The sequence below is a fragment of the Larus michahellis genome, chromosome 5 (genome assembly GCF_964199755.1).
Source record: "Larus michahellis chromosome 5, bLarMic1.1, whole genome shotgun sequence".
Lineage (NCBI taxonomy): Eukaryota > Metazoa > Chordata > Aves > Charadriiformes > Laridae > Larus > Larus michahellis.
In genome coordinates, this window is record NC_133900.1 from 9,831,314 (window position 1) to 9,856,963 (window position 25,650).

The 25,650-nt window shown below is 44.9% G+C and overlaps 1 protein-coding gene across 16 annotated transcripts in view; it reads left to right on the forward strand.

Moving 5' to 3' along the window:
- ANK2 (ankyrin 2) overlaps positions 1–25,177 on the forward strand; it is a 334,684-nt gene extending 309,507 nt beyond the window's left edge. For 10 of the 16 annotated variants that reach the window (XM_074588633.1, XM_074588636.1, XM_074588637.1 and 7 more), the window contains 11 exons: positions 7,370–7,444; positions 9,616–9,747; positions 10,275–10,421; positions 11,735–12,017; positions 14,044–14,329; positions 16,066–16,158; positions 16,644–16,727; positions 18,392–18,556; positions 19,966–20,148; positions 22,011–22,102; positions 24,163–25,177. In XM_074588633.1, coding sequence (XP_074444734.1) covers positions 7,370–7,444; positions 9,616–9,747; positions 10,275–10,421; positions 11,735–12,017; positions 14,044–14,329; positions 16,066–16,158; positions 16,644–16,727; positions 18,392–18,556; positions 19,966–20,148; positions 22,011–22,102; positions 24,163–24,346 — 1,724 coding nt within the window. In that variant the 3' untranslated portion in view covers positions 24,347–25,177. Of the gene's footprint in view, positions 1–179; positions 5,937–7,369; positions 7,445–9,615; positions 9,748–10,274; positions 10,422–11,734; positions 12,018–14,043; positions 14,330–14,825; positions 14,880–16,065; positions 16,159–16,643; positions 16,728–18,391; positions 18,557–19,965; positions 20,149–22,010; positions 22,103–24,162 lie in introns of all 16 variants that reach the window. The other 6 variants (XM_074588630.1, XM_074588627.1, XM_074588641.1 and 3 more) reach the window with 4 other exon arrangements.
- Positions 25,178–25,650: the final 473 nt, after the last annotated feature.

Genomic DNA, 25,650 nt, shown 5'->3' on the forward strand with positions numbered 1-25,650 from the left:
CCCCGTTAGCTTTGCTTTGCTCTTGTACCCTCAGATCTTGTGGATCCACCATTCCTGGCCCATTTTGTTGACCTTCCTACCACTGCAACCAAAGACAGTCATTTTCAGTCCTGATTACATTTTCCAATCTCTATTTTTGATTTCCGTTTTACTTTCAATGTTTTTCATTCGCATCAAAGATGACGAGACAGAATCTACAGAAACTTCTATCCTGAAAAGCCATCTGGTTAACGAAGTCCCTGTACTAGCCAGTCCAGACCTGTTGTCTGAAGTTTCTGAGATGAAACAAGACTTGATCAAAATGACTGCCATCTTGACAACTGACCCTTCTGATAAATCAGGCTCCATTAAGGTGAAAGATCTTGGGAAACCCGCTGAAGAAGAGCCAGGAGAGCCTTTTGAGATAGTTGAAAGAGTGAAAGAAGACTTGGAAAAAGTAAATGAAATTCTGAGAGGCGGCTCCTATACCAGAGAAGAACATGTTTTGCAGAAGTCCCTTTCCAAACAAGAACTTGAAGAAGAAGAATGGGTCATTGTCAGTGATGAAGAAATTGAGGAGGCCAGGAGAAATGCTCCTTCAGAAGTCAGTGAGCCTCCCTGTGTAGAAATCAGGGTAGACAAAGGGACAACAAGAGTAGAGAAGCCAGACATGACAGGAATGGTAGATTACCTTACAGAGGATTTAAAAACATACGTTTCTCTTCATGAGGTACAGCCACAAGCCTTACAAGAAGACTTAGTAGAAGAGAGGTTTGAAGCTGTAGTAATAAGCAGGGATTCTGAAAAAGAAGGCCAAGAATCTCCGACGACTGAAACACGAAGTCCCCAGGAACAACACAAGCCAGCCTTAGACATTAAAAAGCCAGTGAGGACAAAACTAAGAGACAAGCAAAAGCCAAAGGAAGGCAAGATGCACAGCAGTGAAGAACAACGAGGACTAAGGAAGCCAGCTCCAGGTGAATCACTAGGTGAGGAGCCTGGCTTAACACCAACAGCTGCTCCTGAGGCTAAAGCTGTATCCCCTGTTATAGAGGAGACGCCTATTGGCTCAATAAAAGATAAAGTTAAAGCTCTTCAGAAACGAGTGGAAGATGAACAAAAAATACGGTCAAAACTCCCTGTCAGGATTCAAACAAGAGAAGGCACTGCTGAAAAGGCTTCTAAAAAACCGGCACAAGTCAAAAAACCGGTAGCGCACAAAGCACAACCCCCCGTTTCCCCTTCTTCTAAGACAGAAAGACTTGAAGAGACCATGTCAGTTCGTGAACTGATGAAAGCCTTCCAGTCAGGTCAAGACCCATCCAAGAATATATCTGGGCTGTTTGAGCACAAATCTGTCAAACAGAAGCAGCAGCTCCCTGAGAAGGAAACGACCCAGAGAAAACCGATTTCTTCACAAAGTGAAACGAAGCGAGCGTCAAGCCACAAGACAGACAAGACGGACAAACAGAAGGACAAACAAAGCACCGTATTAAAAGCGGAGAAAGAGCTGCAATCCAAAAAAGGCAAAACGCAAATTTCTACCGTCAAAATTACCAAGAAAGCTGTAGGTAAAGACCAGGTGAAAGAGCAGAGCAGCAAAAAACCAACTGAACCTCTCCCTCCAGTATTTGATGATGAAAGTGCCAAAGACGCGGCGGCTGGGAAGGGCAGGACTTCTGATGACCAAGGAGGTACTGACTTCCAGATCAGCCCTGACAGAAAAACCTCGACAGACTTTTCTGATGTCATTAAAGAAGAACTGGAGGATAATGACAAATATCAGCAGTTCCGACACCTTTCAGTGACTGAGGAGGGAGAGCTTAACCTGGAGCAGGTCCTGACCAGTCCTTTCAGTGTCGCTTTTCCCACAGAGTACGTGAAAGATGGATTCCTTCCTGCTCTTTCTCTGCAAAGTGCTGCTTTTGATGGCAGCTCCGAGAGCCTTAAACACGAAGGTGTGGCTGATTCTCCAGGTAGTCTACTTGACGGAACCCCTCAGATCAGCTCTGAGGAGAGTTATAAGCATGAGGGTCTGGCCGAGACTCCAGAAACAAGCCCTGAAAGCCTTTCATTCTCACCAAAGAAAACCGATGGGCAAAATGAAGAAGCTAAAGGAGCAGCTAGAGCACACACAACAGCAGAAACACGTTCTCCGAAGGAACTCTCTCCAAAGGAAGATGAAAAAGGTATTACTGAAAGACAGCTAGATGCTGTTACTGAGACTAGTAAGTCTCGTTCTGACCATGTATCAGAAGAGCTTGTACCTACAGCCTCTGAAGAAGAGGCTGATAAACTTAAAGAAAGTAGCGCAGCTTCCATTATGAAAGATGTTAGCAGGGATAAAGAATCCAGAACCACTGCACATTTCACTCAGTCTTCTGAAACACATGACACTGCTTTAGAGAAAGAAAAAGATATAACCTGTGAACGCCGTGTGGTGGTTAGAAGTCCCCAGAAATTGGAACTTTCACTTACTAGCCATGATAGTGAAAGCTTTAGCCCAGTTGCAGATGACTCTTTGGCTGTAAGTCACAAAGACTCACTGGAAGCAAGCCCAGTGCTAGAAGATAACTCATCGCACAAAACGCCTGATTCTTTGGAGCCCAGTCCTATGAAAGAGTCTCCCTGCCGTGATTCCCTTGAAAGTAGCCCTGTAGAACAAACAGTGAAGGCTGGTATTTTGGGGCAGGGTCCTCTTCAGTCTGTTCTTAGCAAAGGAGAAACGTGCCCAGAGCTGGCATCGGTGCGTTCCAGGATTCTCCGTGACCCCGAGGGAAGTGCTGACGATGACAGTCTAGAGCAAACATCCCTCATGGAGAGTTCAGGGAAAAGTCCCCTTTCGCCTGAAACTCCTAGTTCTGAAGAAATTAGCTATGAAATCACACCTAAAACCGCGGACTCACAGGCACTGTCAAACATCCCAAAGTCGGCCGTGATCCCTGAAGTCAGTGAAGAGCCAGAGGACGATTGCGAAAGTGAGCCAAAGAAGAGATTCACCCCTGAAGAGGAGATGTTTAAAATGGTGACCAAAATCAAAATGTTTGATGAACTAGAACAAGAAGCAAAACAGAAGAGGGATTACAAAAAGGATTGCAAGCAAGATGACTCTTCAGTAGTTGCTGATTCCGAAGCTGCGCGTGAAGCTGGAGAACCGGAGTCAACAGCTGTAGAAGAAAAAGATATACCGACGGTGGTGATGTCTGCAGATGAATCCAGAAAAAGTTCTTCCTCTTCAGAGAGTGAGCCGGAATTGACTCAGCTAAAAAAAGAAGCTGACTCCGGCCTTTTAATGGAGCCTATGATCCGAGTGCAGCCACCCTCACCATTGCCATCCAGTGTTGACTCCAGTTCTAGCCCCGACGAAGCAGGGTTCCAACCCATCGGTTCGAAGCAATGCTCTGTCAGGATAGGCGCAGTTAAAGCGGAACAGGATAAGCCGACAGAAGATGGCAAAGAGGAACCGCTTATCCTTGGGGGCAGCCGTAAGGCTTCCACGAGAGAATCGGGCACTTGTCATTCTGATGGTTGCGCACCAGCAGAAACTGAGGCGTCAAAATGTGACAGTAGAGATGGCGGTGAGCCAGTTAGTCCCAGTGCCCCAGTCACGCCATGTGGGGGCACTCTGTGTCATTCCGTGGGTGGCAGTTCTCAAAAAGAAGTTGGCGTTGAGTCTTCGCTAACGCGACAGCAGTGTGAAAAAGATGTCAAAAGCACTGCGTCGTTCGCAGTTGCTACAGGAGCTGTGTCTGAGGCAGCAGCTGGCGGTTCTTGTGGGCACAGTACCACCGGGTGCTCTGTACCACAAAATGCCGAACCGGCTGAAGGTGATACCCCTGACCATTCTGCTTTGGGAAGCGACTTGGGGAAAGCAGATGCAGATTTTGAAACATCTCAAAGAGATAGTCGCGCTGAGGAGCCCTTACCAGAGTACTCATCCCTTAGCACTGAAACAGTGGAACCCGAAAGTTGCGTGGCAGATGCTGCTGAGAGTAGTGCTCCTTGTGTAGTAAGCCCTTACGAAAATGTGTCTTCTGAACATTTCTTTCCTGACTCTGAAAGTGAGGTAGGATCTGGTAGAAGTCTGCTGTCTAGGGAGAAGTATTCTATTGAGGAAGGAAAAGATCAGAGTGGTGAAGCTGTATTTAGCGGAGACACGGGTAGCGAATATCACCCTTCAGAGGAAGTGTATATGGAAATAGAGCCAAAACCAGAGGATGCATTTCAGGAGGCGTCACAGGGGTCTTCAGCATCGGATTCCACAAAATTTGCTGAATCTGCCCTTGAGGATGTAACAGATGAAACAGAGAACTTGATCAGTCGGGTTGTCATCACTAAAACTGATGTGGATTCTGACATGTGGAGCGAAATACGTGAAGACGATGAAGCTTTTGAAGCTCGGGTGAAAGAAGAGGAACAAAAGATATTTGGGTTGATGGTGGACAGGCGATCACAAGGCACGACGCCCGATACAACACCGGCCAGAACACCCACCGAAGAAGGGACGCCACTTAGCGAACAAAATCCTTTTCTTTTTCAGGAAGGAAAGTTGTTTGAAATGACTAGAAGTGGAGCCATTGACATGACCAAAAGGAACTATCCAGATGAAAGCTTTCACTTCTTCCAAATGGCGGAGCAGCCTCAGGAAGAAGTTGCTCTGTCGGAAGAAGTGAAAGAAGCAGCAGAGGTGGAATCTTCTAAGCTGGAGAGCTCACCAGATGCATTTCCACCTTCAGAATCGGAGGACTCGGATATACGAGAAAAAGACACGTTGAAATATTCGCCCCCAGCATCCGAGTCGAGTGATAAATCAGAAGAGATGACGGGCGAAGGTGTCAGCATAGGCACCGCAAAAGCAGATCTCAAATCCAGAATTCCGATTAAAATGGGTATTTCAGCTTCTTCAAAATCACCAAAGAAAGAAACCGCTGCCTCTGAAGCTGAGCCCCTCTCCACAATGGAGACTGACACGGTCGATAGCAGTCAGGTGCCTTGCCCTATCTCTCCTGAGCAGTCTGTGGTAGAAGACGAATTAGATTTTTCCAAAGTCACTAGATTAGTTTGCTCTGAACAGGGTGATGAGTCTCCAGACTCCTCACCGGAGGAACAAAGGTCTGTGATCGAAATCCCTACTGCTCTAATGGAGAGAGTGCCTTCTTGTGAAAGCAAATCCAAAATCCCTGTAAGAACAGCCGCTGCTGCATCGCAGTCCTTGGAAAACGAGAGCCTTCCCGCAGACGTCTTCCTAGACAGTTCGCAGTGTGAAGGAAAAGACGAGCAAGCAAAACCAAAGTCTAAAATTCCCGTCAAAGCGGCTTTCCAAAAAGCCGAACAGCAACACACATACGCAGACGCATCTGCCCGCAAGCTAGAGTCACCCAAAGCTCTTGACGTGACAAGCAAACTGCCTACGAAACAAGAGAACCGAAGTAAATCTGAATCCGATGCAAGCGTTCCCACGGACCCAAAGGCTAAACGCTCGATAAAAGCTAGGAGTTACGCTGAGGCAGAAGCCGAGACCAGGGAGAGGGAGAGAGAGATGAAGCTTGAGCTAGACTCAGATGAGGCAACAGCAGCAAGACCCAAGGTATTTTCGTCGCGGTTGCCGGTTAAAAGCAGAAGCACTCCAGGCTCCCGCAGTGCTTTTAGTCCCACAAAAGAAAGTAAGGAACACTTTTTTGACCTTTACAAAAACTCCATAGAATTCTTTGAAGAAATTAGCGATGAAGCTTCTAAATTAGTGGAAAGACTCACGCAGTCAGAGAGAGAACAAGAATTAGTTTCAGACGATGAAAGCAGTAGCGCCCTAGAAGTTTCAGTTATTGAAAATGTGCCATCCAGTGAGACTCAGCAGTCAGTTCCTGAAGACATCTTTGACACCAGACCCATTTGGGATGAGTCTGTAGAGACTCAGATTGAACGTATCCCTGATGAAAATGTCCATGACCATGCTGAAGGTATTTGCCAACGACTGGGATTCCCTGTGCGACGCATGTCATGAATTAAAACTTTTTTGGTTTTTTTGTTTTGTTTTGTTTTGTTTTGTTTTCTTTGGGGTGTGTGTGCGCGTACGTATGTTTGTATACACGTGTAATCTGTGTGGCATTTTCTTTTAAGCTTTTGGTGGTTAGTTGTGTATTATTTTTTTTTACACCCCCCCGCCCCCCCCCCGTGAGCCGTGTTTGGTTTTTTTGTGTTGTGTCTGTGTTTTTCTTGTCTGTGAAACAATCTCAAGATTGCAAACCGTGAATGCTTATGGGAAGTGTTACCTTAACAAACAAAAACGCTCCTAAAAATACGTATTGTTTTGCCATTAAACTGATTGCTCAGGTCGTGCGTATTTTGGCTTTTGGCTTTCCCTGGCCCTAGTCTTAACTATTGCTTTTTACTAATAATAAAATATTTAGGCATTGATTGAAACTGAGACAGGCAGATGCATTTTCCTTGGAGTTGTTACACAAAGAAGTCCGCAGAATTCTTAAACAATTAAGTTTGTCGTGTTTCTTTTTTTTTTTTTTTTTGACAATCTGCGTCTGAAAAGAAAACCCTGTCACCGGTAACTTCAGTACGAGTTTCCGGGCGTTTGGTTTTCCTCTCGCCTGCTTGCGTGCTGCCACTGAGTAGCCACGATGGAAATCCATTAGCTAAAACGAAACGTGCCAGATATCGTTCAGGGAAAATCAAAACTCAAATCCCGCCATCCTCAAATTAGCTTTGGGGGTGGGAGGGACAGTCAGTCTCACTGTCACTGAAGTCCGTGCAGGCTGGCGAACGAACGTCTGATTTTTTTCCTTGCCTTCGTTGTAAGCGTTTCGTATCGCTCCCTAGGTGAAGGGGTCAAAAGACACTTAAATTAAGAATATCTCAAATACAAACCGTGATACGAAGTGCCACATGGACTGTTTGAACAAAACTTTCCCCACAACAGAAAGAACATAAGTAGAAGCACCAGTCCGGATGAATTTTTCAACGCTGGCATTTACTAAGGAGGCATGGAAAATTATGGCTTCGTGACTTAGTTAAAAGTCTTCAATTTAATGGTAGAATAAAGTTTTAGAATGAAATGCTCGGCCAAAATAGGCGCAGTAGGCACTTAGTCCTTGTTTAGTTTTTCCACACGAAAGCCTGATTTTCAAACGGAAAATGTGGATAGTCCTGTAGTTCCTTAGTTCCTTGTGCTTTTTGAAAAAATCAAGCTTTTTCCTTTTTTTTTTTTTCTTTTTAAGCCGGGGCTTTACAGTCCTCGCTGTAGTTGCCCGCTTGTAACGGCCTGTCCGCATTTAGATTGCCGCGGTTAGGAAAAAAAAAAAAAGCACTTTCCCCTTCCGGGGGGCTATGAAAATGGTTTTTAACTTGTAAAAGGCAACTTGTGGCTCTCTTTGACCTTTAGATCAACAGGATGATCAGGAAAGGACAGAGGAAAGACTGGCCCACATTGCTGATCATCTTGGATTCAGCTGGACAGGTAAAATGCATGTCGCCTTCTCCGGAGAGAAAGGAGGGGAGCGTTCCTCCCTCTTTCCACGTTTTCTTCGGATGATTTCCTGATTATCCAAAGATGTTTTATAGAAACGTTTCCGTACCTTACTGTCTTTTGGTTATTAACATTCCTGTTAGGTAAGAACTCCGATGGCAGAGGTAAGGCCTCTGCACTTGCTGTGGCATCTCCGGAGGGAAAACTCCTAGGACGAGGGAGTTGGCATACGTTACCTTACTCTTTCTTGCAAAATGCGTCAACTTTGGCTAAAAGATACAGGAATACATGAATAAACACCGCCTGCGTTCTGGAACTCCTGGGCTGGAAGGCCACCGTGGGGCTAAAGGCCATCAGCTTCTTTTCTACGGAACTGTGCTGAGGGAAAAGGGATAAAAAGGGACCTGTTTGTAACAATCACCTTAATAACGTAGATTTAGTAGATCTGAGCCAGTTAACGGTACTGGGGACAAGTGAAAGTAACACAGAATGAAATGCAGATGTCTGTCACTGAAAATCAGCTCAAAAGCGTTTACGCTTTTGCGATCCAACCCCACCCCCACACACAAAAAAAAAAAAAAAAAAGAAAAAAAAATGCTGCAAAAAGAAATTAAATCAGGTGTCCACTTTTTTGTGTCTGTCCCCGGAGCAGTACCACGCTCCTGAAAGCAAGCAAGGCTCTAGGAGCTGAAGAAGAGTTGTATACCGGAGAAAAAGTGCTAACTCCTTGTAAATGGGCGATTGTGCTCTATGCTGGTTTTATAAGCTTCTTCAGAGTATATGCAAAATATCAGTGATTCTTTGGCTTATGTTACTCACCTCTTCCTTCCCTGCCTTCTGTTTCAATCCGTAGAGAAGACTGGGAGCACGTGTCGCTCATCCCGACGCGGATTTTCTTGAAATCAGTAGGACTTGGACCTGTGCGATGTCACAGATTAGGAAGGAATCTGCTGAAAATTCATTATATAAATGAACAGACAGTTCTGAAAGCAAAGCTAGAAAAAAATAAAAATGGCTACTCCTCAAAGTAGACATTAATGTTTTTGTAGCATTTGAGAGAGAGCGGGGTAGTACAGCTGCGTAAATACACCTGTCTTACATTATGGTAAAGATTGACTATCGTCACGATTGCTGTGTCAAATGTTACTTTGGGGGATAAACTAGTGGTGGTTTTCTGTTCAAACTTATTTGGCCACCTAAGATTTGAATCTAGCGTGTAGTTACTGCACATTTGTTGGAATTCCCAGCTGCACCAGTTTACGGCAATGAGGTTATCTGGGGTTTGCGGTCAGGCTTCCCTCCGCCCTGGTAAAACGTGACACCCCCCAAAACCAAGTCCATGCCACGATAGCGATAATGACAGTGGAATAGGATGTAATCCTTCTCCGCGAAAGAAGCAGAAATCTGGAGACCGGGAATAACAGTAGGAACCTCACAGATTCTCCGTGGCTTTAACTCGCGTGTCGACCTACATCAGCAGCTGCATTGCGATTTGGTGATGGCAGAAGGCTGCCCCTGGCTCTGGATACAATTAGGGTGTTACAGAATATTAAACCTTTTCCCTTTTCTGGGCTGCAGCCTGAGCCTATGCTGCATCAGAAAGACATGGGTTATTCTAGTTTCACGTTTTCGGGTTTTGGTTTTCAGCCGTAATTCGTAGACATTTACTTTTCTTTAAGTGAAACAAGTCCAGGGGAGCCGTAGTTCTGCTCTTTAATCTAGGCCCACAGAATGCCATTACTTCAAATTAATTCCTTTACTAGATTTTGCTCAAAGTTTCTGAAATATTCAGCGTTTCAGAGAGAATCTGCTGAGCGTGGTGCTCTAGCCAGGAATATTTTTCTCGGCTCGTGCTATTTCTGCGGCTGCACTCCGTTTGATGGCCTGTCGCTGCTAAATTTTGTCGGCAGCGTTGTGCCTCTGACAACTAGGAACGGTAGACACAAGAAATAAAAGCTCACGCAGAGCCGTCACTTCGGGCCATAACACGTTTCTGTCGTTTCCGATAAACTTACTGTTTGACAATGCCTCTAAATATAACACAAGGGGCAAAGAGAAATCGGTTTCGGAAAAGTTTGTAATCCGCTTGGCTGCTGGCAGCCGTAAAATAGATGTCAGGCGGGGGAAAAGACTTTTTTTACAGAGATGGCTTTCTTTTTCAGAGCTAGCAAGAGAACTGGATTTCACAGAAGAGCAAATTCACCAGATCCGAATTGAAAATCCTAATTCACTTCAAGACCAGAGCCATGCACTCCTCAAATACTGGCTTGAAAGGGACGGGAAACACGCAACAGGTTGGTTTCCAGCTATACTGCATGTTACCGTCTCCAGTTTGCTAGTTGAGGTGACAGATGTGTGTTATAATCACACACAAAAAAGAAAATTCGGGTAAAATTGAGGCTGTAGAAAGAACAACCGCGGATAGTACTTCATTTTTTTTTTTAAGCTTGTCTGTATAACGTGGCGTATCGCAGGATTCTCGGAGAAAGTAGTTTAATTGTCTTCATTTGAGGGCAAGGCGGAACATCTTAACGGCAAAGAAAGCGTGGAAAAACACCGCGGCCTCTTCTTCCTAAATTGAAAAATGTTTGGGGAAACAAAACAGGTTTATTAAGACAAAAACCAAAATGAGTAGTCATTTTTGTAGGCAGCCCTTCAGTTAATTTTAGATTTTACAGAGCAATGCTTCTAAATGCATCTGTATTTTGTACATGCCGTTACGTTGCTGAGTGTCCTATGTACGTCCTTTGCACGCAAAATAGAAGGGAGAGAGCGTGTGAAATTCTTAACTCGGCTCCATGGTGTCGTTCTGATGCCACAGATACAAATCTCACCCAGTGTCTTACGAAAATCAACCGCATGGATATCGTTCACCTGATGGAGGCCAGCGGCATAGACTCCGTGCAGGTCCACGGCACTCGCACCTACGCCGAAATCGAACAAACAATCGGACTGGACCATAGCGAAGGTAAACGGCTCCCGCTCCAGACTGCCCAGGTTATCTCGTCTAAGCGCTAGCTTCTGTTCCGAAATGTTTGACTAGGACAATCTGTCGGATTAGCGCTAGAATCTCATTTTGGAAGCACAGATAATACAGGTGAATGCAAGCACGGCACCACACCGGTCCCTATTCCACCAGGTGTAAGATCTCTGCATTCTTAGAAAACTTAGAAAATTGATTCTTATAAAGCAAGTAAAGGAGCATTGTCAGAAACTACTGCAAATACTTACGCCTAGTTTGTTGGAGGTTGGGTTTTGGTTTTTTTCCCTTATACAAGTACTTTCTTAAAAGTTAAGAAGGTTGCATTAGATTTGACCAAGATTGGTAAAAGGAAAACTACTCCACCTTTGGGTTCAAGTATCCAGGGTGCTGTAATTCTGCTATGATGCTGTTGGATTTCTCAAGTTTAAAAGTTCAGTAGAAACACCGAAAGAAACACCTCCAAATTCTGTGAAATTCTTTTCTGGAAGGGATACTTTTACATCCTTAACTTAGTATCGAACTAGTAGCTCGGTAAAGTATTAGGCAGCCGCAAATGTCCCATCTTTAAGAAGATGTAGGAATGGAAGGTTGTTTGCTGTGATTGGCATTCTACTGTCGCAACCAATTAGTTTTAGAACATAACCTCCATGTCCAGCTCAAATTCAGGACAAGCAGTTACGTTTTCCCCCAGAGCTATTCTTCAGAGTCAGTAGGTTCCTAGGGAATGTGGCTAGTAAGGAAAAACAGAAGCCCAAGCTTGTGACTTGTAGCCTGGGGAACAGAAACGCAGGATATTTTTACGTTTTTTGCAGAATGAGAGGCCTTGCTTTGGGATTGGGAGTTGGGGGTGGGTGGATGTGTTTATAGGCTTTGAAGCACCTTAATTAGTTCTTGCACCTAGTCCTGTATGAATTCCGTTGTCCATACTTGCGCAGTTATTTTTTCGATAAGCAGATAAATAATTGACGGGGGCGGGGAACGTCACTAAAACCTATCCTGATCCGCTGGAAAAAACCCGTTGCGAATCTTCTGTCGTACTTGGAGGTTTTACTCTGGGTAAATTCCTGGGTAAATTTTGTTTTGCCTGTTACTGTCAAGATTCGCTCTTTGGCAATAGTAGCGATGAGCCAGTGTTCCTTCAGCTACCTGGGGAGGTTGTGTCCTCTCCCGCTCGATGTCTAAAAATTCCAGGTGGTGCGTCCCATCCAGGGATTTTAAATGCTCCCAGAGAAGGAAAAGGACTTTCTGCGTTCTAATGAGACTCGTAATGACATTTCTCATCTCTCTGTTTTTTAAAGGGTTTTCTGCGCTGCAAGAGGAACTGTACAGTTCAAGGCACAAGGAAGAAGAGCAACATAGACTATCTAAAGACAGCGAGCCAAGCGAACACCCTCCTATTGTCTCCGAGGAAGACGTCTCTGGCAGTTATTCTCCTTTTCAGGACTGTACTCCCAGGAGTGAGGCAGAAGCATCAATGGCTGAGCTCCTGAGACAAGCACATAAGGAACAAGTAGAAGCTGAATTCTCAGGGAAACCCCAAGAGGTGCCAGGAAAACCATCTACTTCACCACACGAATATTTGTAAGTGTCGAAAGACCAGGAGGAGACCTACGTGGAACGGATTATCTCTCCTCCGTGTAACAAGGCGATTTTACAGTTTTCTTTGAAACGTACGAACTCGCTAGAATTTTCCTCCCAGTTGTGTGCACCGGTTCATTAGTTCCTGCCGCAGGTTTGGCTTTTTAATCCATGTGGAGGAAGCCTTAAGGGTTGGGAGAGAAAGTCAGTTTGTCACTGTGAACACAAAGCGGTAACCTGTCCTAGTACATACGAAAGAAGAGAGGGATAATGTAGAGGTGGGGTTTTTTTTGCAAACTGTGTATATTTTTTGGATGTTAGATGGCAAGTAATGTTAAACTTAATGGAATTAATACTAGAGGGGCCCTTCTTCAACTTCAGGGTGGCTTTTTCAATTGAGGCAAAAATTTTCCCAGTTAATCATTACTTATGAAACTCATAACCATATGTTAGGAATTAGATTTTTAAAAATGCATTTCAGATGGCCAGAGAAAGAGAAACAGGGTTTTATACAGCCAAGGCAAAACTACTTGAGCGAAGAATTCATGATAAAGTATAGATTTACAAGACCTGCTCAGCAAAGCCTTGAATTCTGATTTAGGGCTGTCAGTGGCGTTGCTTTCGTTTGGAAAGGAACCTGAAAGAAACCTAAAAAGGGTCACGTATCTTTCTTCCCACCATCCCAAAACAGTTTTGATAATCTGGCTTGTCAGGCCACACCTGGAATACTGCCTTTAGTTTTGGTCCCCGCTATGCAAAAAAGATGCGGCCAGACTGGAGAGGGCCCAGAGAAGGGCCACCAAGATGACCCGAGGCCTGGGAAGCCTGCCGTGTGGTGAAAGGCTGAGAGAAGTGGGTTTGTTCAAGGCTCAGGGGAAACCTTATCACCACGTTCCAGTAATTAAAGGGTGGCTACAAAGAAGACGGAGACTCCCTTTTTACAAGGAGTCACATGGGAAAGACGAGGGGTAACGGGTACAAGTTACTCCTGGGAGGTTCCAGTTGGACACAAGAGGAAAATTTTTCCCAATGAGACCAATCAGCCCTTGGAATAATCTCCCCAGGGAAGCGGTGGATTCCCCAACTTTGGACGCTTTTAAGGTTCAGCTGGAGAGGGCGCTGGGCCATCTCGCCTAGGCGGTGCTTTTGCCAAGAAAGGTTGGACCAGGTGATCCTTGAGGTCCCTTCCAAGCTGGTAGTCTATGATTCTTGGATTCTACGATACATGAAAAGATAAAAGTCAACCTCAAAAGGAGATTCTAGATGTTGAAGTGGGTAATGTTTTCACAGTTAGTGCAAATCAGAAGTGAACCTTCTCAAGCTAGCATCAGAGTTACAAGGTTACTTGATAAAACTCAGTTAAATAAGAGTTAGCTTCATATTTGAAGTCACTATTATTCACCCACACGCAACAGGAAAATATTGCGCATAAATATGCTTTAATATACGTATTACCTTTATGTATCTTACCTATTAACGTATGTAATAGTATGTTTAAATAACTTGTGGCAGCAATTAAATCATAGTAATGTTGAACAGTGAAAATAACAATTACAAACAAAAATAAGATCCTCTACTAAATTTCTGTTTGGTAAGGCTCCAGAATTCTACAGAGAAGTCGGTCTGTCCTCACCTGCAGCTGTATAGCTCGTAATTAATGTAATAGTTGTTTCACATCCATCTGTAGCGCTCCAGTCTCTTTCCCCCAAAAAATAATAGGCGATATGTAGATTTGTGAGGGCAGAAGTGACAGCAAAGCTCACACGAATCCTGCACAAAGACCGGGTTTTGCAGAATTGGGTGCAACGTTTGGACATCCATTTGGAGATTTTCTTGGTTCGGAAGGATGAGAGGGATTCCTAGCCGGATTGCTCTGTAGTTATTGTCAAGGAGTATCAGTTAGTTATTTCTAGACTTTGCTAGACGACAGACGGGATAACGATATTTAATCGGTGCATAATGTTCCATTTTTGGAAATTGGAAAGAACCGCATAGTGGTAACTTCTTCCCTTGAACTTGTAATTCCCAGTGTCACAACTCCAGGAACAGAGCACTCCACAGCACCCGTGACTGCAAAAGCAGCAAGCGAAAAATCTGCGCGCTTCAGTGCGGCGAAGGACGAGAGAGAAAAACCATCCCCACGGCCCCCACCATCTGCTCAGAGGGGGGACTCTCCCATCATCCAAGAGCCCGAGGACCCCCAGCTCCAGCAGGATGACCCCTCTCCAAGGAGAAGTAGTCTAGTGATAGTGGAGTCAACCGATGAGCAGACAGAAAAGTTGGGAAGAGGCTACGACGAGGAATCTTTAGAAAAGGTAAATAACAACTTTGCCTCCAGGTAATTGACGTAAAAGAACAAGCTTTATGTCTCGCTCATTCCTTAATCCCCGTCTGCAACTGAGTCTTTTCTCCTTTCCTCTGCGGTTGTAAGGGCTAGCTGTAGTCATTTGTGTAGAGGTTTTCAAAGCTGAAGCAAACCCCGGATCCTAAAGTCTAGACTGTAATTCTGGTTCTGCAGCCTTTATTTGTCCTTTGGTCTGTTGACAGTTACATCCGTGCGTGCGGGAGAGAATGAGTGTAAAATACAGGTGCAGAAACAAACCGTGTACGAGTGAAAGCTGAAAAGCAGATGTAATGACGTTAAAAGCTCATGAAGAGAGGCGAGACTAGCCGAGAGCAGCATGAAGAGTGACGTGAAAGATAACCGTAGAGTGAGTGAGATGGAGAAGAGGTAGCAGGGTGTACGTGGCAGAGCGCTAAGGATGGACTGGGAGAAAAGAACTTGAGAACGGTCTTTTATGTCGCATGCAGGCAGTAAAGAGAAACGAGACAGGAGATGGAAGAGAAGAACAAAAATTACGTGAGGTAGGTCATTGGTTGTGTAAGACGAAGGAGCTTACTGCGATGTTTGCAGAGGGGAAGGTGTCAAGAGGCAACGAAAGCAAGCGACTATATGGCTCTTAGTGGGGAATTTAAATTACTTGGCAGATAAAGGTTTAAGAATAAACAGCTTTCTTTGCCTGTTCTAAGCGGAAGAAAAGGAGAAGGCATAATTGGGCAGGAAATTAGTTTTATCGCGGAATTTAGAGCAGAGAAAGCGCTGTTCAACTTAAGGAGAAATTGTTTCCTGTTTTGACATTCACCTAGAGACGGGCACTTCTTTCTTTGCTGTTTACGTTGCCAAATGTACCGCCTCTAGAACAAAGAGTTTCAGAGCTCTCAGAGATCTCAGGGAAAGGCTGGATGTGAAATGTGTAGGATAACTCAGAAGTCGAAAGATTAGCTACAACGGGACTCGATTCGATGGCTGCCGTGGGAAAGGCTGCCCGCAATGTACATTTTCCCTCCAATTCTTCTTTATTAAAGTAAAACAGCAACAACAACCAGTGCCACCCAAAAGAAACACACACCCCTATTTATTTGCCTCTTTCTGTTGATGTTTCCCAAGTAGTTCTTTTCAGCTTCCCTTTGCCTTCTGACCTCTTCATTTAAATTTTTAATTCTTCCCTGTGCAGGAGAGAGAACTTCAACACTTGTTACTAATTTTTCTTGGTCTTTCCAGTGTCGAGGCTATTGATACGTTGTCCTCCAGTTAAAAATATTTACTCCTACTGTCTATATGCTGTGTTATGTACATGGAGGATTAAATGGCTTTCGTATAATTTTCTGTGTAATTAACGCAGAGCCCATATGCAATATGGATGAATTCCACAGTTGGTGTTAGCGATACCTTGTAGTCCACCTGCAATGACGACACGCCACAAATTTCAGGCTTGGCCCTGGCAATCTTAAGAGCAATAAGACCACTAAGAGCATCCTATAGAGTCAGTACCTCAAAGGTTCATCCTTCTTTTTTCGATGTGCCTAACAAACAGATAACGTATAGTCAAGTCGCCAAAGCCTCCCGTCAGTGTTTCGCAGATTAAAGGCCAAAAATCCTAAAAGTAAACATTTTCGGAAGCGAAGATGGTTTTAGATGAAAACAAGACAGAATCTCTTAAGTACTGCTAGTACCAAATACAACAGAGCACTGCTTCCATGCTTCCACTAGGAGTTAGCAGAGGAGTTAGGTGGGCTGGAGGTCAGCTCGGACGAGGACGAGATGGTCACTACCAGGGTCATTCGTCGCCGGGTGATTATTCAGGTACCGAGCGTTGAAGGATTGCACGAGCCTGTGGTGACTGGGCCCTGGTAACACCGTTCGGCATGCTGCCGAGACCACTGCTTGGCTGGTGTTGCACCTGGAGCCGGAATGCTCCCAAATAATGCATGGGCGTTGGATAAGCCGTTCCAATACCTTTTCTCAAAGGGAGGATTCTAGTAACACTGCTAACCCAGCTCTAAATTCCGTTAGATGCCTCCGTAGGAGGAGGACGAAGACTTCTCGACCCTGTACTCAGCACAGTCAACTAACATATACTTGCCTGTCCATTGCAGCGTAACTTTTCTTTGCTTGTCTTTCTAAGCATTTATTTGCAGAACACGTTTTTTTTTCTAACATTTCTCAATTAAATTCCACCCCCCCACCCCCCCCGGCTCTTTAACCAATTAACCAACTTTAAAAATTGCTTATTTGAAGTCACCTACGTGAAGGCTTTGCTTCATCAGACTTTGTTCTTTGTCGTACAGGCTGATAGTATGCCTGAAATGCCACCAGAAACGGTCACAGAAGAGCAATATACAGACGAACATGGCCACACAGTGGTGAAGAAGGTATTGTCAGTTATGCCCCTTGCTACCTTCTTACTCTCCTATAAAAAGAAGGACAAATACGTGCACAAACATGCCAAATCTTCTTTTGCAAAGGGGCGTGATTTTTAAGGGTAGAGCGTGGAAGGAACCAGAATTTCTGTTCATGAGAGGTTCCAAAGTTTGAAGAATTATTTTGATCCGCAAGATCATTCCGTGCTGCGGTTTATAACTTAACGTGACATATTTTGTTGATTTTCCCACTTGAAGCCAATGAAAATAGATCCACATTTCTCAGAAAAAGGTTGTTTGCTTTTTTTTTTTTAAAGAAAAAAAAATAACCACCAAAAAAACACACCACCACGATTTTATCTAAGATCGTGTTTGCTTGTATCAGTGAAACTAATGGAGGGCTGGGTGTGCAAGAGTAGTCTAAATCCAAACTTTAGATCTCCAATATCTCCACTCAGCTGGGCCTGACCAGGTTCATAAAATTCCTGTACCCGTGCATACAGTTCAGTTTTTATGGTACAAAGAATATAGAAAGCAGTTACTTGTGTGGCGGCTTCATAAAGTAAGCATTTTCAGACCACGTTCATAAAAGTGAATTCTGCGCAGCGTGGAAGCAGAAGGGGAACTTGGGTGCCCCGCGCTTTACCTGACGACTCAGTGCTTAGAGAATTGGTCTAGGCCTTGGCTGAATTCTGCTGGTGGCAAACTCCGTCTTCCATCTCCAGAGCAAACATCATAGACCCTCAGCTGGATAGCATGTCTCTGGAAGCTCTTTGAATTTGTATTAAAATAAACAGCCCCAGCCAAACGCTCCTGGGCACGTCGTGCAAGAGTGAGCGTGACTTTCTTCTTCTGGGTAGGTCCGTGCCTGGGGGGCCGTTACCTCTACCTCTGCGACTCTTAAATATACGCAACACGCTCTGATTGAGCATCACAGCAAATAAGCTTTTGGAAAAAGGGGGAGGGTAACGGCTTAACGTTACCTTGTCAAAAGGGGCTGGGAAGGCGTAGGAAAACATAGAGCTCCAGGACATCCACAGAGGGATGCATACCCGGCCTCCCGAGAAATTCATCTCTTCTTGAACCCCGTCGTTCTCTTCTCCTCCTCTTTGTTTGGCTTGCCCACAAAGCTTAAGCACCACATCAGTCTTTTTAAGTAGGTTAATTCTAGCTCCCTAGGTCCCTAGTTAATTCGGGTTCCCTAGTGGGTAGCGCCATCGGCGTTACGGTGTCATGTCCAAGTCCCTCTGTGAATCTAGATCTAAGCGTTTGCCAGCCAAGCCGCCAACCCCTTACTTTCAGAAGCCTTTTTGAAAATGACAGGCTGGAACGGTTTTCTAGCAGTTGTGCGGTTGTAAAAGTATGTTTTCTCTCTAAAATGCTGTCCCTCTTTTCCTAATAATAACTACCGCTTTAGAGAGTCATTCCAATATCTATATTGTGCCCGCTTGGGAAGGAAGTTTGTGGAAGCTTTGCTGCGTGGTAACCCAAGTAGGGCGAATGCATCAACTTGCAGGTTGTTTTCAATATGTCTTAAAGACTAAAACACCGAACCACCTATATAGGATTTTCTATGTAGGAAAAATGTCAGTTGAGTAGAAAATACTATTTAGAGAATAAGAAGGAATATGTTACTGTCGATTCTTTTGGGACAAAGCTCTATTTCATTCCTCCAGGTCACTAGAAAGATCATCCGGCGATACGTTTCTCCAGATGGCACAGAAAAAGAGGAAGTCCTGATGCAAGGAACGCCACAAAACCCCATCACGGTGGAAGAAGGAGATGGCTACTCCAAAGTTGTGAAACGGGTCGTGCTGAAGAGCGACAGTGAGCAGTCAGAGGTCAGGTCTTCTACTTCCCTTGCGATGGTGCAAAGCAGCAGTGCGCCGACCGTGTAGTCCGGAACCACATCTTACTCGTGCCAACAACAGTCAGTTTTGAGGGATCCTTCGAAAAGTTTTCTTGCAGGCGGAAAAGCCTCAGAATAAAGGCAGGGAAAAGACGGGGGGCGGGAAGGTGGGCAGGGAAAGAGGGCAGTTTTCCCTGAAAATAAGTCGGGATACAGATTCTGTGATTTGTGAGAAGTACCATATTCATAAAGAAAGCAGCTTTGTCCTAAGATAAACGGCAAATCTGCATTTGCTATTACGCCTCTTACTCTAATGAGAAAATTAGTGGACGTTGTAGTGAAATGATCTGATATTCTCTAGGTTTCTACAACTAAGCCCCTTCTAACGCTGTACAGTTATATTCGGTTTAACTTACTGGCGTGTCCTTTGCTTTGAAGAGGCTAAAAAATAAGTCTTACTTTCATGCAAATGGTTTGTAGAGCCAGGTAATTAAAAAGAAAAAACAACCTGAGAAAGATAAGTTTATCTTTTCCTGCCTTAGTTCTCCATGTAGCCCTACAGACGGTTGTATCGGCGCAATTTAGGTTGCGACGGAGGGTCAGAAGCCGGTAATAGGGCTTGCTTTTGGCAGTACTGCCGTCAAAAGCAACGTTTAACAAGCAGTCATTCGACGTGCAAAGAGCACAATTGCGATTTTCTCTTGCGAGAATTAATCATCAGCATTCGTTCTCTACGAGTAAGGTAACAAGAAAACAAAGTAAGTTTTTTTAGTTAGCTTGACCGTACCAGAGCCTGCGCTTTATCATATGGAACCCACATACATTAAATTCGTATTTGGCTCAATAAAATTGTGTTTGTCGCTTTCCCACGGTGTTTGTACGTTCTCCCGGAGGAGTTCCTCGGGTTTACGGGTGCGACTCATCTCTCAGCGGGATATCTTAAAATTACTATACGGGCCGACACCACTAATCCGTCCAACCTGGGTGAACACTGCAAGGGTCCACAGCAAGAGGTCCACTTGGCGTAGCTCCAGTGGCCTGGGCAGGTGAACCAGTAGGGCAGCCTGTGGTGCGGCGGAGGGCAGCAGTGTCCCCGCTGCCCCCAGGCTGGTTCAGGTTCCAGAAGCACTTTTCACCCTGCCAGCGTAAAGCTTCTCAGCAGAATAAATTGCCCGGGGGCATTCCTGCTGTCTGAACACCTTAGAACATCTCCTCAGGGAGCTGTAAAGGAGGTAATAAAATGTACACTGGCTATTTTGGTGCGTGCGCGTAGAAAGGGAGAGAGTCATATTCTTGTTTGCTATGGCAATGGTTAAGAAAGAATGGTGGAGTAACTAAAAGCTTTGTTAGTATTGACGATGTCGTTCATATCCACTGTACTTCTGCTTTCGGACCTTGCAGGTGACCCTGTCTGAACCTGCTGTTTTGCCCAGTGCCTCCAAATTCCAGTCTGAACCAGTGGAAGGCCGGAAAGTCAGCAAAGTCATAAAGACCACTGTAGTGCAAGGAGAGAGAACGGAGAAACACCTGGGGGATTCGAGCTTAGCTACTGATCTTCCGTCAGCCAAAGAGGACTTTGAAGAGGTAAAAATGCCTTTTCAATAGAAATATTATAACAAGAGTCAACAAGGGGACAAATTCTACTCTATTGAAAGTTTTGTTGGTGGAGCGTGGTACTCATCTACGGAGCATAAACCTCTGTTGTCATATGCAGAAGGAATATGACATATGTTGTTGTCACATGCAGAAGGAGGGAGGTGATTGTCCCCCTGTGCTCAGCGCTGGTGAGGCCACACCTTGAGTATTGTGTCCAGTTTTGGGCACCTCAGTACGAGAGAGATCTCGAGGTGCTGGAGCGAGTGCAGAGGAGGGCAACGAAGCTGGTGAAGGGCCTGGAGAATAAATCTGATGAGGGGCGATTGAAGGAGCTGGGACTGTTTAGTTTGAGGAAGAGGAGGCTGAGGGGAGACCTCATCGCTCTCTACAACTACTTGAAAGGACATTGTAGAGAGGTTGGTGCAGGTCTCTTCTCACAGGTAATTAGTGATAGAACAAGAGGGAATGGGTTCAAGCTGCAGCAGGGTAGGTTTGGGCTGGACATTAGGAAAAAATTCTTCACAGAAAGAGCGGTCAGACACTGGAATAGGCTGCCCAGGGAGGTGGTGGAGTCACCATCCCTGGATGTGTTTAAGAGTCGTTCAGATGTGGTGTTAAGGGGTATGGTGTAGGGGAGAACTTTGTAGAGCGGAGTGGATGGTTGGACTCGATGATCCCAAGGGTCTTTTCCAACCTAAATGATTCTGTGATTCAGCCCTGATGTAAAAGGATTAGTATGTAAAGTGCGTGGATGTGCGGGAAGCTGAAATTACAGAATTAGCTATGAAAGGTTTTTAAGATTCTAAAAAAAAAAACCAACCATGCAGGCTTTGAGTACGGTTGTTAGAAATCATGGGTGTGGTTACTGTTAAAGAAAAAGTTCATTTGCGTGTTACCACTCCTGGAGCTAATTTTAGAAATGGACAGTTAAGTCTGCTCTCTGGGTAAGTTGATGCATTTGATCTTGGGAGGAAGAAATAGCTGCCAGGCTAATTAGCACTTTTCTTGGTTTTATGCTTTTTCTGATCAGTTTAGACATTTCAGTGATAGAAAAGCGATATTGAATTAACATAGCTTTTTCTATAAGGGACCGATAACCCTTCACTCTCGATCCATTTTCCGGTCCCTTTGAATAAAGACGTGCAAAATGCATCTTAAAGATTCGCGTGGATAGAAGTTTTGTGCCGTTAGATGCCACAGCGTCGTGTTCTGGGTATTTCCTGCCGTGCGACGGTAGTAATGGCTCACAGCAAGGCAACAAGCGCTACGCTGTTAGATTGAGGTGCCAAATTTCCCGTTACGGATGTAGGCCCAGCGGCCAGATCCTGACAATAACAAAACAAGCAGCAAAAACTGGCACGGAGAGGTTTGAAGAAATGGCTGGGGAAATAACATTTTTTCCCCAGCTTGCAGCTTCTAGTCTAGTAAACGGAGAATATTGTCTCTGCGCCGCCAGCACTGAGAACGAGCAATGGCAACAGCTATGAAATAAAGAGTGTTTTTGGCGACAGGAAAAAGGTCACTGTAGCAGGTGTCGTAAACGGATGGAAAGGATGAGTTCTGCAAGTTGGGCTACTTCAGAGTTGAAAAGAAAGTGCCGAGACACGCTTCGGTACAATTATTAGTAAAGTGAAACTATCCTATACAAAAAAGCTGTACCTGATCTGGACATTTGAGGAATATTTGAAGGGATGCAAACAGCAGGCAGACGCCTCTCTTCTTTCTCTAGTCATCGTTTTTCTCGGCATTCGGCTTCATTAATATAAAGCACTAAGGTATGAAGAGCAATTATCTTGTGTCCGAGGTTTTTGGGGGTTTGTTTTCATTTAAAGTTTATGTTTTAATTCAAGGCTTTGAGCTATACAGGTAACCAAATGCAAGTCCAACTCCCCGCTTTAGTAGAGAACGAAATCACGAAAGAGGACGGATCGATCATTAAGAGGTTTGGCTCGGCATGTCAGTGAACTGTGACTAGAAAAGGATTAACAAACTCGTAATAAATGCGTGGATTTAAGTGAGTGTCTGCAGTGAAACCACTGGCAGCAGCGTCTCATGCTTTGTTTGCAAAAGTACTAAAGATTATTACTAACATTCTGTTACAGGAAGGGGTACGTGCACCAGGAAGGTCTACGTTCACTTGGAAAGAGTGGGTGAACAGGGATGTGGTGGGTTCACTGTGGCCCAGCGCCACGCGGCCGCTCCCTGGCCCTCCTGTCCCACCAGGGAGACCAGGAACGGCAACAGCCAGCAAAGCCGTGGGTTGGATAAAAACAGTTCAATAAGCGAAGGAAAGAGGGAAGAATCACCAAACACGCGATGCAAAGGCGATCGCGCACCACCTGCCACGAGCAGACTGAGACCCGGCCAGTCGCTCGGCAGTGGTCACCTTGGAAGACAGAGCCCCCCGACCCCCCAGCTTCTTCCTTTACTCCCAGTTTTTATTGCTGAGCATGATTCTGTATAGGATGGAGTATCCCTTGGGCTGGTTCGGGTCCTGCCTGTGTGCCCTCCCAGTCTCTGAAGGGGCTGGTGGGGGACAAAGGAGCAGTAGCCAAAGCGTTGGACTGCTTCCAACACACTGGTTTAGACCCAAAATGGAAACCAGTGAGCCCCACAGGCTGCTACGGAGAAAAATTAACTGCATCCTGGCTAGACCCAGTACCAAGGGCTATCGCTGCCCAGCTCATTTTGTAGGAGGCGATGCAAGAATACGGGCGCGATTTACGGTTAACAACGTTAATCAAGGTTACCTCAAAGATATCGTTATCAGGCCAGTTGACTCTGTGATAATTTGGACGTTATCGAAATAGATGAGAAGATAATATGGAGATGGATGGGTGGATGCGCATGTCATAGTTGGGCCTTATGAAGAATGAGGCAGGGCAGATAGGAAAATATTGGGCCAAAAAAAAAAAGCTGTTGTAGTACAGCAAATGTTTTCATTCCTACCACACACAACTTGAGCCAAGGCTACTACAGGCTGGGTATCTTTTCTTTGACACACCTTTTCTTTCAGACCATTTGAATGGCCATTTTGGGGTGGTAAAGGCGATGTTAGCATCTGAAAGAGCCTCCTGACCAAGCTGTGTCTAGTCCTAACGAGCTGTAAAACCAGTTTCAAACCAGTTTCGGTTGGTGGGGTGGGTGTCACAAGGGCACACGGAGAGCCAGGGGACCTGCTGCATCCGCTTTTGGATGAAGGGTGAGCGTTTCTTGCCAAAGTGCTCCATCTAACGAGGGACTTGTTGGTCATTCAGGTCAAATTAAGAAGTGTCAGCTGTCTGATAAAAATGGAGCTATTCTTGGCGGAGCACGAAGGAATTTCCAGGTGTGCTTGGCTTCACACGGTCCTCCCTCAAGGACAGAGACCAAAAATTGGGCTTTTGGGTAAAGCTAAGCAAGAGATGCCCAACTGTCCTACAACAACTACGTTTATTTGCCTTGATCTGGGAGGGACGTGGTGAGGTTTAAGGTTCTGACTTAGTAGAGCAAGATGGTTCCAGTGAGGTAAGAGAGTAATTGACACAATAGTTTAGGACACTAGATTACCACGAAAGTAGTTTTACTGGCTGCCAGAGGTAAGACTTACTCAGAAGTTAAGTGTTCAAGAAATTAATTGGCTTAATTAATTGGCTTGTTTTACAGGACAGCTCCGTACGTTGAAGTTAAATACAGCGAGCAGGGAGGTCTTGCGTGAATTTCAACATAGGTTGCATGTCTGTGCGTTACAGCATGGTTTTGCTGGGCCTCTAAAACTGTATGCTTGATCAGTCTACACAGATTAATTGCTGCACGTTTACGTTACGAAAGCAAATTAAAGCAGCAGTGTGTGTTGTATTCAGAGTGCCTAACGAGCGCCTGACCTCAGTAGCTGGCGTCGACGGCCAGACAGAGTTCTTCTCATCTTATTTTAAATGAAAGAGCCCGAAAACTGCCGTTGAAATCGAAACCTTCGGGAACTGTGGGCTTTTTAAGACAGTTTTCTCATTTCCTTTGTTTTAGGACAACACTGAGTAAAGCCAGCACGCAGAAGAGGACTGTGATGAAGGATCGGTACGGAAAACACGTTCACATCGAAGAGCTGGAAGACACGCCAGAAGCACTACCACAGGATGACCTCCAACACGACCTCCAGCAGCTTCTCAGACACTTCTGCAAAGAGGACTGGAAACAGGAGGCGAAGTGAGAAGCTGCCACCCCTCGACACCTCCACGTAACCATCCATCCCGTGTGCAGCCTTCATCTTCTCTAGGGGTAGACGTTACTCCCTACGTCACCACTGGAAGACACTGCCATTTCTACTCGTGCGGATGCAGTGAATTCATTTCTCCCCCTCCCCACACCCCAGCCTTTCCCTCTATTTGATTTTGGGTTTTTGTTATTTTTTTTTTAACCCTGTAAGCTAATTTGTGACCAAAGATAGCATCCTTCATTCGGGATGATTTATCCGCCGAACCGTCGTCTTTGTGCCGTACTGGGAATTCGTCAGCATCGCCACTTCTTGCGGTTCCTTTGCTTCTGCACTTGGCTTCACGAAATCGCGTTTGTCAAGCCGACTTCATCTACGGGCCTCTTCAAGTGACTATGTACATGCATCATTAAAAAAAAAAAAAAAAAAAAAAGGGAGTTAACCTGTAAACTGTATATAGCAAGAGTATTTGGACTTACGGGACTGCAGAAAACACACTGCCTGTGACTACAATTAGCATCGTGGACTGCAAGGTCTGTTGACACTGCTGAAGAGCGATTAACGAAATAAAATAACGTTCACACAATCGACCGCGAACACGGACTGACCGAGGAGGAAGCACTGCAGGTCTCCTGCATCCATAAGACTTCCACTTTAGGGATCTATTATAGTTAAAGGCTCTAAGAGTCAGGCGAAAAACCTGGAAATTCAGCTGTTGTCAGGCAGCAACAGCTGCCTGTGGCCGTTAATGCTTCTAAAACCTTCGGACAGCCACTTTAAAGATTTCCAGGAAAAGAAAAGGAGAAAAAAAAAAAAAAAAAAAAGAAAGAGAGAAAGAATAAAAAAAAAAAAAGAATACCCGATTAGGTAACCAACTTGCTAGCAGCTATATCTATGGCACATTTGCATACGGTATTAAAATCTTTTAGATCTGGACATGTGGCAGGGTGTATTAAACAATTATAACTACGGTAGTTTTCCTGTTTTCATCACTGCTTTAGCAAAACCACACCGTCTTACCGGCGGTACTTCCTGCTGGCCACTGCACTGTAGATAACTATGGGAGGAAGACTTCCCCCACTATACGAGGAGAATCATTAATTCACCGTGTTTTATGGCGATTGCCTCTTATCCGATACATGCATGTGGCATTTGAAGGTCGAAACCAAACCCTCCGATAATAATCACGTCAGCTTGGTTAGCCCTCTTAGCACTGAGCGAGCAGTTTTTAATCTTCCCACCGGGCGTTTTTTTAAAGAGAAAGTGCTCACGATCCTGGAAAGCCGGTTTCTGTTCATATT